The sequence below is a fragment of the Ilyonectria robusta genome (genome assembly GCF_021365365.1).
Source record: "Ilyonectria robusta strain PMI_751 chromosome Unknown BGZ61scaffold_65, whole genome shotgun sequence".
NCBI lineage: Eukaryota > Fungi > Ascomycota > Sordariomycetes > Hypocreales > Nectriaceae > Ilyonectria > Ilyonectria robusta.
Genome location: NW_025764499.1, coordinates 96,919 through 110,274, shown reverse-complemented (window position 1 = coordinate 110,274; position 13,356 = coordinate 96,919). Strand labels below are relative to the sequence as shown.

The 13,356-nt window shown below is 50.3% G+C and overlaps 7 protein-coding genes across 7 annotated transcripts; all 7 read left to right on the top strand.

Annotated features, from left to right (window-relative positions):
- Positions 1–340: 340 nt before the first annotated feature.
- On the top strand, positions 341–1,905 carry BGZ61DRAFT_467979 (uncharacterized protein). The gene is made up of 3 exons (XM_046247835.1): positions 341–735; positions 784–1,149; positions 1,202–1,905. The coding sequence occupies exons 1-3, from the start codon at positions 605–607 to the stop codon at positions 1,869–1,871; spliced, it is 1,167 nt and encodes a 388-aa protein (XP_046094188.1). The 5' UTR covers positions 341–604; the 3' UTR covers positions 1,872–1,905.
- A 498-nt stretch (positions 1,906–2,403) lies between these two features.
- Positions 2,404–3,270, top strand: BGZ61DRAFT_467978 (glyoxalase/bleomycin resistance protein/dioxygenase). The gene is made up of 2 exons (XM_046247834.1): positions 2,404–2,498; positions 2,596–3,270. Exons 1-2 carry the CDS (start codon positions 2,490–2,492, stop codon positions 3,079–3,081), a joined length of 495 nt encoding a protein of 164 aa, XP_046094187.1. The 5' UTR covers positions 2,404–2,489; the 3' UTR covers positions 3,082–3,270.
- Positions 3,271–4,489: 1,219 nt separating this feature from the next.
- On the top strand, positions 4,490–6,274 carry BGZ61DRAFT_373910 (putative myo-inositol transporter 2; the record flags this gene model as incomplete). The annotated part of the gene is made up of 3 exons (XM_046242288.1): positions 4,490–5,880; positions 5,932–6,026; positions 6,081–6,274. 3 exons carry the CDS (start codon positions 4,490–4,492, stop codon positions 6,272–6,274), a joined length of 1,680 nt encoding a protein of 559 aa, XP_046094186.1.
- A 253-nt stretch (positions 6,275–6,527) lies between these two features.
- On the top strand, positions 6,528–7,115 carry BGZ61DRAFT_373922 (uncharacterized protein; the record flags this gene model as incomplete). Its single annotated transcript, XM_046242290.1, has 1 exon — positions 6,528–7,115. A coding segment is annotated over one exon (588 nt), but the record flags the coding sequence as incomplete, so codon positions are not given.
- Positions 7,116–9,182: 2,067 nt separating this feature from the next.
- BGZ61DRAFT_541565 (uncharacterized protein) lies at positions 9,183–9,761 on the top strand (the record flags this gene model as incomplete). Its single annotated transcript, XM_046255063.1, has 1 exon — positions 9,183–9,761. One exon carries the CDS (start codon positions 9,183–9,185, stop codon positions 9,759–9,761), a length of 579 nt encoding a protein of 192 aa, XP_046094184.1.
- Positions 9,762–11,299: 1,538 nt separating this feature from the next.
- Positions 11,300–11,787, top strand: BGZ61DRAFT_524309 (uncharacterized protein; the record flags this gene model as incomplete). The annotated part of the gene is made up of 2 exons (XM_046252639.1): positions 11,300–11,387; positions 11,499–11,787. The coding sequence occupies 2 exons, from the start codon at positions 11,300–11,302 to the stop codon at positions 11,699–11,701; spliced, it is 291 nt and encodes a 96-aa protein (XP_046094183.1). The 3' UTR covers positions 11,702–11,787.
- A 772-nt stretch (positions 11,788–12,559) lies between these two features.
- BGZ61DRAFT_305561 (uncharacterized protein) lies at positions 12,560–13,330 on the top strand (the record flags this gene model as incomplete). Its single annotated transcript, XM_046238731.1, has 1 exon — positions 12,560–13,330. A coding segment is annotated over one exon (771 nt), but the record flags the coding sequence as incomplete, so codon positions are not given.
- Positions 13,331–13,356: the final 26 nt, after the last annotated feature.

Below are 13,356 nucleotides of genomic sequence, written 5' to 3'. Positions count from 1 at the left end.
TTTTTTGGCTCGACGTCGAATTTCCACTTGCTCGAGATGCCCGGGACTGATGGGACAACGAGTGCTTCTCATCGAACAGTACGGAATGATGGCATGAAATACCTCGACCTTGTTGGCCTTGGCAAACGTGTTCCCACAGAGATTGAGGAGCATCTGACCAGCCTCTACTTTGCTTGGCAGGATCCATGTTCTCATGTGGTTGATAGGACTATTTTCGGAGACGCCAAAGTGCAGTGGCATAGTGGACAGGATACGCCATATTATTCGGAGGCCCTGACAAGCGCCATGTACGTTGAGTTCAAGACTCAGTTCCACCCATTTCTGATGTTTCTGCCTACAGTTGTGCAGTTGGAGCTGCGTTTGATGCTCGCTATCATCCAGCGTTTGTCACGTTCCCGCGATCGCTTTCTGAGTTCTTTGCCGACCGAGCAAAGGCTCTTCTTGAAATTGAGCTGGATTCGCCGCCGACTGTGGCCACAGTTCAGACCTTGGTGGTTCTCAGTGCACACGAGAATGGCATTGGCAGAGATGCGAGGGCGTGGCTGTACAGCGGTACGCTTAGATCCTTCCTTGGATAACTGACTTGACAGTAACCAGTTCAGGCATGGCGATGAGACTCGCCCATCTTCTCGCGCTCGATCAAAATCTGGCGCAGTACATCGCAAAAGGTCTTCTTACGCCAGCGGAAGCAGAGCTACGTAAAGTAGTATTCTGGGGGGCTTGCGTAGTCGACCAGTAGGTTATCAATCAACGCAGAAATTGAGTTATTCTGACAGTTTGCAGTGCATGGAGTTTCCAAATTGGACAGCCGTTTCGGTTCTCTCCCAAAGACGCCACCGCCGCAAAACCCACGTCTCGTCAAGAGAGAGCTGAGCAATGGATTGCCTACGTGGCGCCGGCATTACCTGCAACTGCTCTCACCGACTACACCGATCTGGTCTGTCGATATCAGGCCTCGCTCATTGAAACAATGGGACCCCTGTCAACGACAGTATATGGGGATGTGTCCATTCCAAAGCCAACGCTTCAGGAGATCAATGCACGGACTGTCGCTGAGCTGCTCAAATGGAAGGCTACTCTGCCCTTTGAGCTCCAGGTCAAGAACACTGATCACAGCACGCCTTGCCTTCCACATATGCTTATGATGCAGTAAGCCGACCAATTCGGCCTATTCGGGTACCTCAAGGGCTAACTTTTCCAGCATGCAATACCATCAAGCCATGATCTACGCCCATAGACCATACATGTCCAAATCCTACCTTCAGCCTCAGCCACCCCAAGGACCTGGAGCTCGTCACGCCCGACAAATGTGCATAGAGTCCGCCAGCTCTATCGCTCAACTTCTATGCTCTTACGAAGCACGGTATTCTCTACGACGCATGAATATCCAAGCCGTAGCCATCACTTTCTCCGCGGCTCCACCGCTCCTGTTTACAACAATATCACATCAACTTTCACGAGAAAACGAGGTGTTTGGTCATTTGGGGACTTGCTTTCGAGCGCTAGATGAGTTGGGATCAACATGGGAGAGCGCTAAACGAGCGCGTGACTTTATAGCCAGGTTACAACGTCATTGGGATACCCAGTACAGGTCGAGCAACTGGCCCGGTCGCTCAGGAAAGAGTCAAAGTAGATCAACAGCTTTGGGAGAAGGTTCACAGGCTTCAATTGTGTCGAATGATGATGGAGGAAGCACCGTAGAAGTTCCCGGGGAAGGGAGCCAGTGGACTAGTTTCAACAACTCTATGAGCGTGGACTTTGATCTTGATTGGATACTTACGGCGGATCTGCAAGGAATGTCTCCTGACTGGGGGAGCTTCTTTTCCGTCACATCAGGGGGCATGCTATCGAATAGTTCGCTAGGCCAATAATTTTGGTACTACGAAGTACAAGTCATCACCTAAAGAGATGTACAGCATATCCAGGGCGCTTCAACCTGCCAAGTGTAAAGCCGTGGCATGTTCGAGAACAACATTCCTGTCATAGGGATCCTTTCCGTTTCCCGCGGCCGACTTCTAGTGATTCGGGCAATGGGGCACTTCTCCGACCAACGAAAACAAGACTACGGAGCCTCGGCCTCTAGTACGCGAGGGTTGTGTAGAATCCGGGGATGAGAAAGGTCTGTCCGACTTTGCTCAGCTTACTCGTCAACAGCCTCCTCGGTCTCAGTCCGTCCCTGTGGGGACTGATGGCTGATTTCCCGCCGGATGAGCGGAAATCGATGATCGGGACTCAAGAGGTTGCGTCTCCGACACAGACGGCTCAGGCCACGCCACCGAGTCAAGTGTACTAACGGGACGATGACCAGCGTTTTCCGACCCCGCTTCAGTCCCCGCTATTTTTGTTCGGCCCGCTAAAGCAAAATTTCCAGACACAGGACACGTAATCCAAATAAAGATGTTGTATGCGTACACAGTGAGGCATGGGCTGGTGAAGTAGAGTTTTCAAACTGTTCAACTTGCGAAATCCTGAATACGCAGTAGATCAAGATGTCCGCCGTAAGTACTCTTCCTACTCCGGACGAGTTGAAATATGCGATTCAACTTCAATCAACAGTCGAGCATTCAATGCTAACCTTTCACTTGCGTCATCCAGACTCATATGCGCCCGATAAACCACGTCGGCGTCTCCGTAAACGATATCGAAGCCGTAACGAAATGGTACACCGAAGTCATGGGCTTCAAAGTTCACGCCAACAAGATCAAGCACATCAGGCGCTCCGAAGACCCCAACAACGGCATCTTCAAGATCTACCCCTCATCACTACAAGAAGTCAAGCTGGCCTTCATGGCGACCGGCAACGGTGTTGGCTTTGAGGTCTTTGAGTTCTTGGATCCTGTCTACCAGAGGGTCGAGGAGTTTGAGTACAACCGTGGTGGTTTCTTCCATCTCTGTGTGACGGACCCCGATCCGCAGGCTCTTTTAGCCAAGGTTCTCAGCAAGGGCGGGAGCAGAGTTGGTGATGCTATCGTCAATATGCCCAGTGGGTCGAAGTGTCTGTACTTTAGGGATCCTTGGGGGAATGTTATTGAGGTTTTGGATATGAGCTTCGATCGTATGGCGGGGATAGACACGGCCTGATATAAATTCATGCCCTTTGGTCAGAAATAAATACGGTGACTCGCCACTAAACAGTCAAAGGGCAGTGACAACAACTAAAGCTATTAATTCCGCCTTCTGCTCAGGACTACAGACAAAACCATTCGAGTATCACCAGTCCTTTTCCTTCAATACGGTAATTCCAATACGGCTCTATATACCGGCTTCGATACTAGTGTCCTTCACAATCATGACGTTTAGCTTTCCTGTCTCTTCAGAGTTGCTGATCTCGTTTCTCGTTTCATATTGCAGCAGCCCGGTCAGGCTCCGATAACGGGAATCAATGACCGGTCGGGGCTGGTAGCGTGATGCTTACACTATGTTCATGCACGAGTGCTTCGTCGAACGACTCACGCTTTGAAGCGCTGCGCAGAACACAGGCAGGTTACCCTAAGCCTTTATCCTATCTAGCTTGAGTCTTGCCGGACCTTGGGGTTTCAGACCCTGGGCCAAGAACGGGCCAAGAACGGACCAAGTACTGGCCTTATATTTCCTCTTCATCCTCCTATTCGCCACCTTTGCCGGAGCCCGTCGAATGTGGCATGTCGAGGTACTGACTCGTGCAATTCTAGGACCATTCTGTCGAGCATCACTCATTGACCCCCCATTTAGCCGTTACCAAATTCTACGAGTTTGGACTCAGATGGAATCTGTAGAGGGACATTGAGGGGCATCAAGTAGTCAAAAGCAAAACAAAACAAGGCAAGCATAGCAGGCCAGATAGCGTACTCGAACAGGTGGGAGATAAACGGGGTAACTTGGAGGTGATGATCAACCATAATGCGAATGAGTCAGTCGAGCTAACAAACCACACACCACTCGGTTCTCTTGACCCCCTTGCCCCCCGGCACCGCCGTTAGGTGAGGGCGGAGAGGGCGATAGTACCGGACATCGCGTCCGCGTCGGGTTTCGAACCCGATGATGCACATTACGTAGACGGTAGCTGGCACCACAAAAGAGCTGGGACCTCAGCATTACCCCGGACATCACTCCACTTTACCCCAGAGATAACGGCAAGCTGAGAGGGCCAACCCCAAGAAACTAAGAGAAGCCAAGTTTTGATAGGACTAGGAGATGGGGTATCTAGTGGAGATGCTGACTATGACGTATCGTCGGACCCGATTTCCGTGTCCTATCACGAGATTACCCATTACCCCAGGCTGCGGTAGCAATATCCACATCCCTTTATCTCCCGCGAGAAACTACCCCGAGAGTACCCCGGACAGTACCCCACATTACCCCAGAGCCCATTGTATAAAGACCTGGATTAATGTCTTCCCAAGTGATCAACATCTCCATCACTCTTCACCTCTTTGCCTCTTCACCTCTTCCAACTTTCTTCGCCGTCTTGCATCACCTCAGGACCTGGCCTCCTCGAGCTCTAGCAACAATGGTGTCTCACGATGAGGTCGACCCGGTTCGGTTGAGGCAACAATCTGTCACTCAAGCATGGCAAGACAAGGTTGAGCACACTCAACATGTTGACGCTCTAGTCATCGAAGCTGAGAACGAAGATAAGATGACCCCATACTTGGCCTTCTTGATTCTTACAGCCGCTCTTGGTGGATTCCTGTACGGTTACGACACCGGTGTTGTCGGTGTTGCCCTTCCTTACATCGGAAGCGAGTTGACCGGCAAAGACCTCACCTATCCCCAGCAAGAGATCGCCACTGCCGCCACCACTATCGGATCAATCTTCGGAGCAGCCGTCTTGGGCTTCTTTGCCGACAAGTGGGGCCGAAAGCCCTGTCTGTTGATATCTGATCTGTTCTTCACTGCTGGTGCCATCATCATTGCTTTCAGCTTTTCTCTTGGCCAGGTCGTCGCCGGTCGTCTCATCCTGGGCGTTGGAGTTGGCGGAGCTGCTGTCATTTGCCCTCTTTACATTACTGAGCTGGCTCCGACCAAGGCCCGTGGACGATGTGTTGGAACAAACGGTTTCTGCATTCCTTTTGGCCAGACCGTCAGTGTCGCTATCGGTGCCGGTATGCAACACACTAAGTACAACTGGCGCATCCTTTTCGGCCTTGGCGTTGTGCCATCACTCATCCAACTCTGTCTTATGCACAAACTCCCAGAGTCTCCTCGTGTTCTCATCCTCCGTGACCAGGACGACAAGGCTCGCGAAGTTCTCAAGAGGATTTACAAGTTCGCCTCACCTGAGATAATCGAGCTTAAGTTGCAGGTCATCAAGGATCATGTCACTGCCACCACCGCTCTACAACGCACAACCACCTTCTGGGAGCGTTCCAAGAAACTGTGGACTCACAAGCCGTACCGTCGTTCCATCTTCACTGTCAGCTTCATCCAGGTCTTTGGCCAATTCACTGGTTACAACACCCTTCTCTACTACGCTGGCACTCTGTTTAGACTTCTCGGCCTCTCCAACCCTTCTGTTGGCGGTTTGATCCCATCCATTACTAACACTTTCTTCCTTCTTCTCGGTATGGTCATGGTTGATCGCATCGGTCGCCGTGGTCTCCTGATGAAATTCGGTCCCATCATGATTGTCGGTCTTACTTGGTGCCTCATTGCCTTCTACTTCATGTGCAAGCCTACAGGAGGATTTCTCGATGAAGACTACAAGTATTCCCGGAAACTTGTCGGTCTTGTCATTGCCGGAATCGTCATCTTCGTCACCGGCTTCGGCTCTACATATGCTCACTTGTGTTGGTATCAATCCGAGTACCTTGCTCTGGAGATTCGTGCCGCAGGTAGTGCCATCAGCACCACCGCGAGCTTTACGGCCAACCTAGTCGTCTCCGTGTCCTACCTCAGCGAGTTCGTGCCCCTTCTTATTAAAGCATTGATTATTTAGCTGACTTGATCCAGACTCGAAACGATGACTCCCAGCGGAACATACGGTCTATACTTGTGCTTCGTCTTGACTGGTCTTGTGCTTGCCTACTACTGCTACCCTGAGACCAGTGAGTAATGGCCCTGAATATAACAACGAATTGATGCTAATATTTCCTCTTCAGAGGGCCTGTCGATCGAGGAAGCCTTTACTCTCTTCCAGGACGATTATGGGGTTAAGAAATCTAAAGAGATGCGACGAGAGAAGCTTGCAATGCAGAAGGAATATAACTCACCTGCAGACATCCCAGTAATGAATATATATTTATTGTTAAGGGCATATTTATTGTTAAGCTTATCCATAAGGATAAGAATATAGACGCTGCCAATAAATATATATTGTTAACTATTAATAATATGGACCTGCTATTTTCCAGTGTCAATTCCCCCAGCGTGTTTCAGGTTAAATTGTGGTCCTGTACGCATATTGCTGCCTATCAGGCACCTAAGATAGGAGGTGAACTCCACCAATATTTGTAACTCCTAGCAACCGAAACTGCTGCTTCGCCATACCCGTCACGTTGCAAGTACGCAGTTAGAAATACATCAGCGACATATCTCTACACACGATAATGGACGTCAACATATCCTCACTGCCCCAATCTAATGCCCCGTCAAGTTCTTCCTCCGTGTTACCCTCTGACAGTGCCTCACAAGTTGCCAGCACACTGTCGGAACCCGAGGCGTCGTCAGCTCAGCATACGGTCAAGAGAAGGAAACTGAGAGCCACATCAACATGGGATCACTTTCGAGAAGCTCAAGGCGACGAGCCACGCACTATAAGCGGGAAATTACTCCACTACTGCACGCGTTGTCGCAATCCATTCTGGTCAACCTACATATCTGGCAACGCCTGCTATCATCTCGAGAAGGCTCATTACATACTTGTTCGAGAGGATTCAAAATCTCAAAACAGGCGCCAACTAGCCATCGAAAATGCCTTCGCAAGAACAACTGGCAAGCAGATGCAGCAAGTCAGGGAGAATGAGATGAACACTCTACGGAGTGTAATCAATGTCGATGCCTTTCGGGAGGCACAGATGCTGCTATCCGCACATAAACATTTGCCGCTCAACTTCGTAACGTGGCCGGAATACCAGGCACTTCTAGCCGCGATAAACCCTGCCGTTAAAGAGTTCCTGACTGATTCCGGTAGCACAGTTGCGGCGGACTTGGACAGGGCCTACGATGCGCATCAGCAATCCGTAAAGGAATGGCTAGAACGTGCCCGGAGCCTCGTACACATTGCCATGGACGTATGGTCTTCTCCTCAGCGCAAGGCCTATATCGCTGTTCACGCCCAATGGGTTGACGAGGCCTACAAACCTCGAAAAGCATTGCTAGGGCTACCAAACCTCCGCCGCTCTCACGCCGGCGCGGCTATGGCACCTCACTTGATGACGATTATCCGACAGTACAACCTAGCGCACCGAATCGGCTACTTCACTGGGGACAATGACGCAAAAAATGACACCTGTCTCCACCAACTTGCTGTTGAGCTGTCGCAAGAGTACGACCTTACACTTGATCCAGTGTCCTCTCGAACGCGGTATGCCGGCCACATCATTAACTTGTCCCTTCAAGCCTTTCTCTTTGCAACTAGTGAGGACGCTCTGCAGGCCGCAATTGCGCAGGCGCAACACGAGGCAAATGATGTAACAGTTGCAGACGCATTACACAACCAGATTCAGTCGAACACTTGCCACAAGAGTCACGACAGGCGCAAGAAACGCCATGACACTGCCGGCTGGCGGAGCATCGGCCCAATAGGTAAACTCCACAACATTGCGGTGTTCATCCGTAATTCCACAGTGCGCAACGATGCATGGGATGACATTGCAGGAAAGGCGCTTGGAATTGACAATATCACCTGTTGGAACTCATGGTTCAAGTTGCTTGATGCGGCTATCAGCCAAGAGGGTCCATTGTCAATATTCCTCAACCAATACCACAACGAGCTGGAAGACGACATCCTCACGCATGATGATTGGCAAGTACTCAAAATGACTCACGAGTTCTTGCAGCCGTTTTACCAAGCGACCTTGGAGCAGCAAATAGAGTGGGCATCAATAGATCAGGTGCTAGAGAATATAGATATTCTTTTCATGCAGTTTGAGAATGCCAAGATAAGTCATAGACAGCCAGTACAATCTATTACCAGACCTATACTGATATTAAAGCAGGTCAAATACGCCAGCAATATATATATGGTTCATTCCATTCACATGGGCTGGTGGGTTCTCTCGAAGTATTATGAAGAGAGTGACAGAAACCCAATATATGCCACGGCATTATTGCTCCATCTAGAAAAGCGCCGGAGGTACCTTGACCGCCACTGGGCAGAGGAATGGAGACACACCGCCATTGCTGGTGCACAGCAGCTTTAGGCGAAGTACAAGGACCGGCCACTCCCGTCGGAGTCTGCGGCTCGGCTGAACGATGAACGACGGGAAGTAACACCGTATGAGCGTATCAAGCAGTCAATGAGTGTCTTGGATGAACCCGGAGATGAGGATGAATTCGAAAAATTCGTCAATTCTCCGCCAAGACCTATGACGACAAAAACACCGCTGGAATGGTAGTGCCGAGAAGAACAGAGGATTGAGTATCCACGTTTACACCAATTGGCCATCGACATACTAAGTGTACCGGCGATGTCCGACGACCCGGAACGGGTATTCTCTTGCGCAAGGCGGACAATTTCTTGGGACAGGGCGCGGCTCTCGGCTGATACTATCGAGAAACTTCAATGCCTGAGCAACTGGGTGAAGAATGATTTGATCCGCAAAGTCTACGTGGCAGTAGATGACGAGGTCATGGAAGTCGCAGGCGACGACGACAATATAAGTGGGCCCTCAAGTTATATTAGGAATAATTCATAAGCTTAAGAATAGATAAGAATATAAGGGCACGGCTATGAATACATAAGAATATGGCAATATTATGTATTTATTCATTATTGGGATGTCTGCAGGGCACCCTCGAATCAGTCTGGCTCTGGGTGGTCGGTGCCGGGAAAGTGGGAGGATCTTCCTGCGATTGTGCGGAGAGGAAGGCGATCCATGAACGGCCTGGTGGTAAGTAAGCCCGAAAAATTTACTTACTTTACTTATGTAGAAAGCTGATGACGGCAACTGGATATCTCGAACCAAATGTACTCCTTCCCTGGAGTGGATGATTGGTTCATGCTCTTTTAACGGGACGACATGGCCACAAGATGTCATGCCATGACATCTTGCCAAACTTCACCTCGATCAAATACATCAGCACTCGACACTGAAGCCTTAGATGCCTTGGTTATATACATGACGGCTATCCCATGGTATATCTTTAACAACCAAATTGCCATCGTGGATGATACACTGGACGCCCTGTACTCTATCCCTACCTCGGAAGATTTTGGCCACTTCTTCGGTAACATGGCTCATGCGATCGTCTCGATCAGCACAGCAGGCTACTTTAGCACGTCGGAAATTCCAACACTGTCTCGTGTCACAGAACAAGTCTACATAGTCCGAGCCAGTGTTCTTATTGCCGTTATGCTGATGCTGGCTCTGGCTGTTGCGGTCAGCATCCTCGACATTGCCCGAAACCAGATTCGCGGGTTGCCTTACCTCCCAGCTGGATTCTTGGCAATCGCGCATGCAGTACGTGGGCCGTGGTGGGAGCGCGAATTGGAAGGGCATCTTGCGTGGGACAGCATCAAGTTACGGCAGTCTCATGCTTCCACTGTTATGTTTGGCGTTGATTACTCAGATCCGAGATACATCAGACTGGCTCCATCCGTCGTACCAATCCATCGATAAACCCTCAAAGGGATCTTCTCTCAGCTATAATTAGCCCCAAAATGAATCGAATTCTCCAAGCTCTGCACCCAGGACCCTCTGCTTAGTGACCCTCCCATTACTGATCCCGGTAAGACGGCTCACTTCTATAGTGAGATGTGACCGGGTGCACTCAGGGACTGAGAAAGTCTTCCTGACGACCAGTAACGGGGGTGAACTTGACTACCTGTCTTCGTCTTCAGCCTCATGCCTGCGAACGAGACGTTTACATTTCGTGTCTGCTGCTATAATTTAGGGACGTTCTGGGCATCAAGCTACGATAGATAGGTGGCCAGCAGGATGTGGCTGACGCCCTCCGAGGTCGGATTCCAGGCCGGCCATATATTTTGGGGCGGTTTGTTTATCCAAGAAGGTTCGATATTTGGCCAACAGGGCTGTGGCTGTCGCCCTCCGAGGTCGGATTCCAGACCGGCCACACATTTTTGAGTAATAGAAATGGAATAGCGTATGACCAAGGTCTTAAGTCAGGGTCTCAGACCTCGTAATGGCAGCTAGGAATAAAAACCAACAACCCGAATTTGAAGCTATCACAACGGCGCCAACGGATTAAAATGCTAGTTGGATTGGTGGCATTTGGTCGTTTCTGATGAATATTGAGTCCAAAACCATGCTCCTTGGCCACCGAGCGGGCAGCAACAAGGGCGGTCTCGTGGGACTCAAATTTGCGGTTGAACAAGGCATCCGTAATGATGATGGATAGAAAATGGGTAGATGAAGTGATCAGAAGGGTATGAATAGGTGGGCATTGCTGTTTATTACTATGTACGGCTCTATGTTATTGGTATGCTGTAATTTCGTTCCCGGCGCGTTGTCTAAGACATCATGCCGTCCTTGATTCACCATAATTTATTATATACCCGCCGACATCGCATGTCTCAGGGTTTCTGTGGCGTCAGCCACAGCCCTGTTGGCCAAATATCGAACCTTGTTGGATGAACAAACCGTCCCTATCATATTTATACGATATTTGAACGACCTTGCACTGTATTACACGGTTTACGGTATTGCTTGCACTGCACGGTATAAAAATACCGTGCAGGCAATACGATATTGAATATGATGTCGTTTTATTTACGGCCACACTATTTACTTTACTGCTTGGATGGTCATGGAAGCCATACGACTGAAGAATTCATGTTGGAGTGTTACATCAACAAGATTTGTTCTCTTTTTACCAGCTCATTCATCTCATGTCCTTCAGCCATTGGATTTGGGCGTCTTTTCTGCGTTGAAAAGGTAGGCGTGCCTTCACAATCTCGGCACTATTCCATTGCAGCCCCAATCCTGGCAAGCAACTGTTTCTTCACGCGTACCAGCTGGCTAGAAAAGAGAGGCTGATATCAGTCAATATTCTAGCTGGCTGGCAGGCCAGTGGAATCTTTCCGCGGAACCGATCCAAGCCACTGAACTTAAGATTCGTGCGAAGAGGTGATCCAGGCGCAACTTCTGCACCTACATCAGCATTTCCAACGCCACCTGCACCAGATTTTGCTCAAAAAATGAGTGCGGTAGATGTTCAGACGCCGAAAAGTTCCCGAGACCTTGTCAAACTCAAGCGGTCACTTATGGCTGTTGATCCAGCATTTGGTCAGTCTGCAGCGCGTTTGTTGTTTCGGAAGGTTGGAAAGGCACTTGACGATAATATCGTCAAATTGACAGCTGCAGAAGTTCAAACTGACCATCTGATTACTGCTCTAGAAAAGGCAAGACCTCAAAAACGACGTAGAGTTATTCCTGATCCGAACAAGGACTTCGTTGAGTTGCATGAGGTCCAGACAGAGAAGGCAAGGTTGGCTGCAGAGGGTGGTGGAGGAATCGATATTCATTCGGACCTGGAAGGTTCAACATTGAGCGATTCGGGGTCGGAAAATCTAGCGAAGCAGAGGATTGTATTGAGGTGAGAAATCCTGACTTTGGAAGCACGTAGTTTAATACCGGGTTGGCAATTCTTGTATTTACTAAGACGGTAGGAAGAATGAGATGCGATTTTTGGATGGCGCGTTGTGGGGGTGGTTCGTTGTTGGGTGCGTTGACATAGGAAATTCAACCTCAAGGCGGCCACTTGCTGCCCAGCGGAGCTGCTGCTCCCTCGGCACCACCTGCTCGCAGCAAGATCCCTCCCTACACGGGGACTTTGCCGCATACCACGAAAGATTCAACCACGATGACGCACGCGTGATCTGCTCGTGCGGCCGACGCAAAACACCGGATCATTCAGCCCGAAGGGCGTTTTATTCAGCCCGAAGGGCGTTTTACTCAGTCAGAAAGAATTGAGCATAAAACCTCCTCTGATTGGCTCATTGGCCTGGCCTGTACTCAACTCGTGCACGAATTGGTCCGCTGATAACGCCACCAAATGAAGGCCGTACAAACCCTTGAGCGTTGGCCAGGTAACTAGCTAGCTTGGCAAGCTCTCCAAGAGCTTTCAGGTTCTTCTTTTCTTCAATGCAATCCTTCCACTAACCTACGTGACGGCTGCTTCCCTGTTCCGTCGAATCTATCAAACCCATCAAGTTGCTAACGGTATCTAGGTTCACATATCACCTCCCGCATCGGGCCTACCTCTCAAGTTTCCCCGGTTACCCTGCCTCCGGGAAGCAGTGCAGTTCCTCCCTGATCATTCAGACCTGACCTAACTACCTCAAAGACAGCCACTCTATCGAGTTCTATCATGATACTGGACGTAAGCCGTCGCGAAGACTCCCTGCCCGAGCGATATCCAGCAGTCTAGGTGGGTAAGAGGTGGACATATATACGGCCAGATGGAGGACGATATACCCCAGGCAGTTCGAAACTGCCGTACCTGCAAGCAAGACCTGCCTGAAGTCGAATTTCGAAGCGTCAAGGACCCTACGAAGTTTACAGGAGAGTGTGCTAGCTGTAGGGCACGCCGAAGGGAACGGGAAGCCGGATCCCGAGCCGCCGTTGCCGCCATGCGGAATATCGCCTTCAGACTATCGCCACGCAGAGCCACGAAAAGGACCGATTCTCTAGCTAACCTGACGCCTCCAAGGCGGACTGCGCCAGCGCCTGCGTCTGTGCATGGCTTACAACCTCCTGCCACACCTGCTTTATTCCGTCGCCTGGCGCCTGCACTCCAGGGACTGCCTAGACCTCTGCTGGGGCCATCTACCCCAAGCGCGGTAGAGGGACCTTTCCCTATCACTCCTACCCTTAGCCTGCCAACAGTAGTCCTGGGCACGCCGATTCCTCAAACGCCAATTCCTCAAGGCACTCTTCCAACGGCTCCTGTTGTGCTAGGCACGCCTATACCACAGGAATCGTTCCCTACCACACCTTCATCACTGCCACAGGGTCATTGCCGCGGCCGCTATACACGTCAAGCCACCTTTAGCCCACGGCCACGGCCAGAGCCTCAAGAGCGACAGTTTGATCAGATAGTTGATCCACCATTTACAGGAGACCTTAACTTGCCCGCCCTTAGCGAGGAGGATCAGGCCCTTGTGCGGGAGTTCTATACTGCCCTGAACGACGACAAGATGCATAGTTGCATTCGCTGCCGGGAGCATTGGTTCGATATGAAGCGAAATAGCTT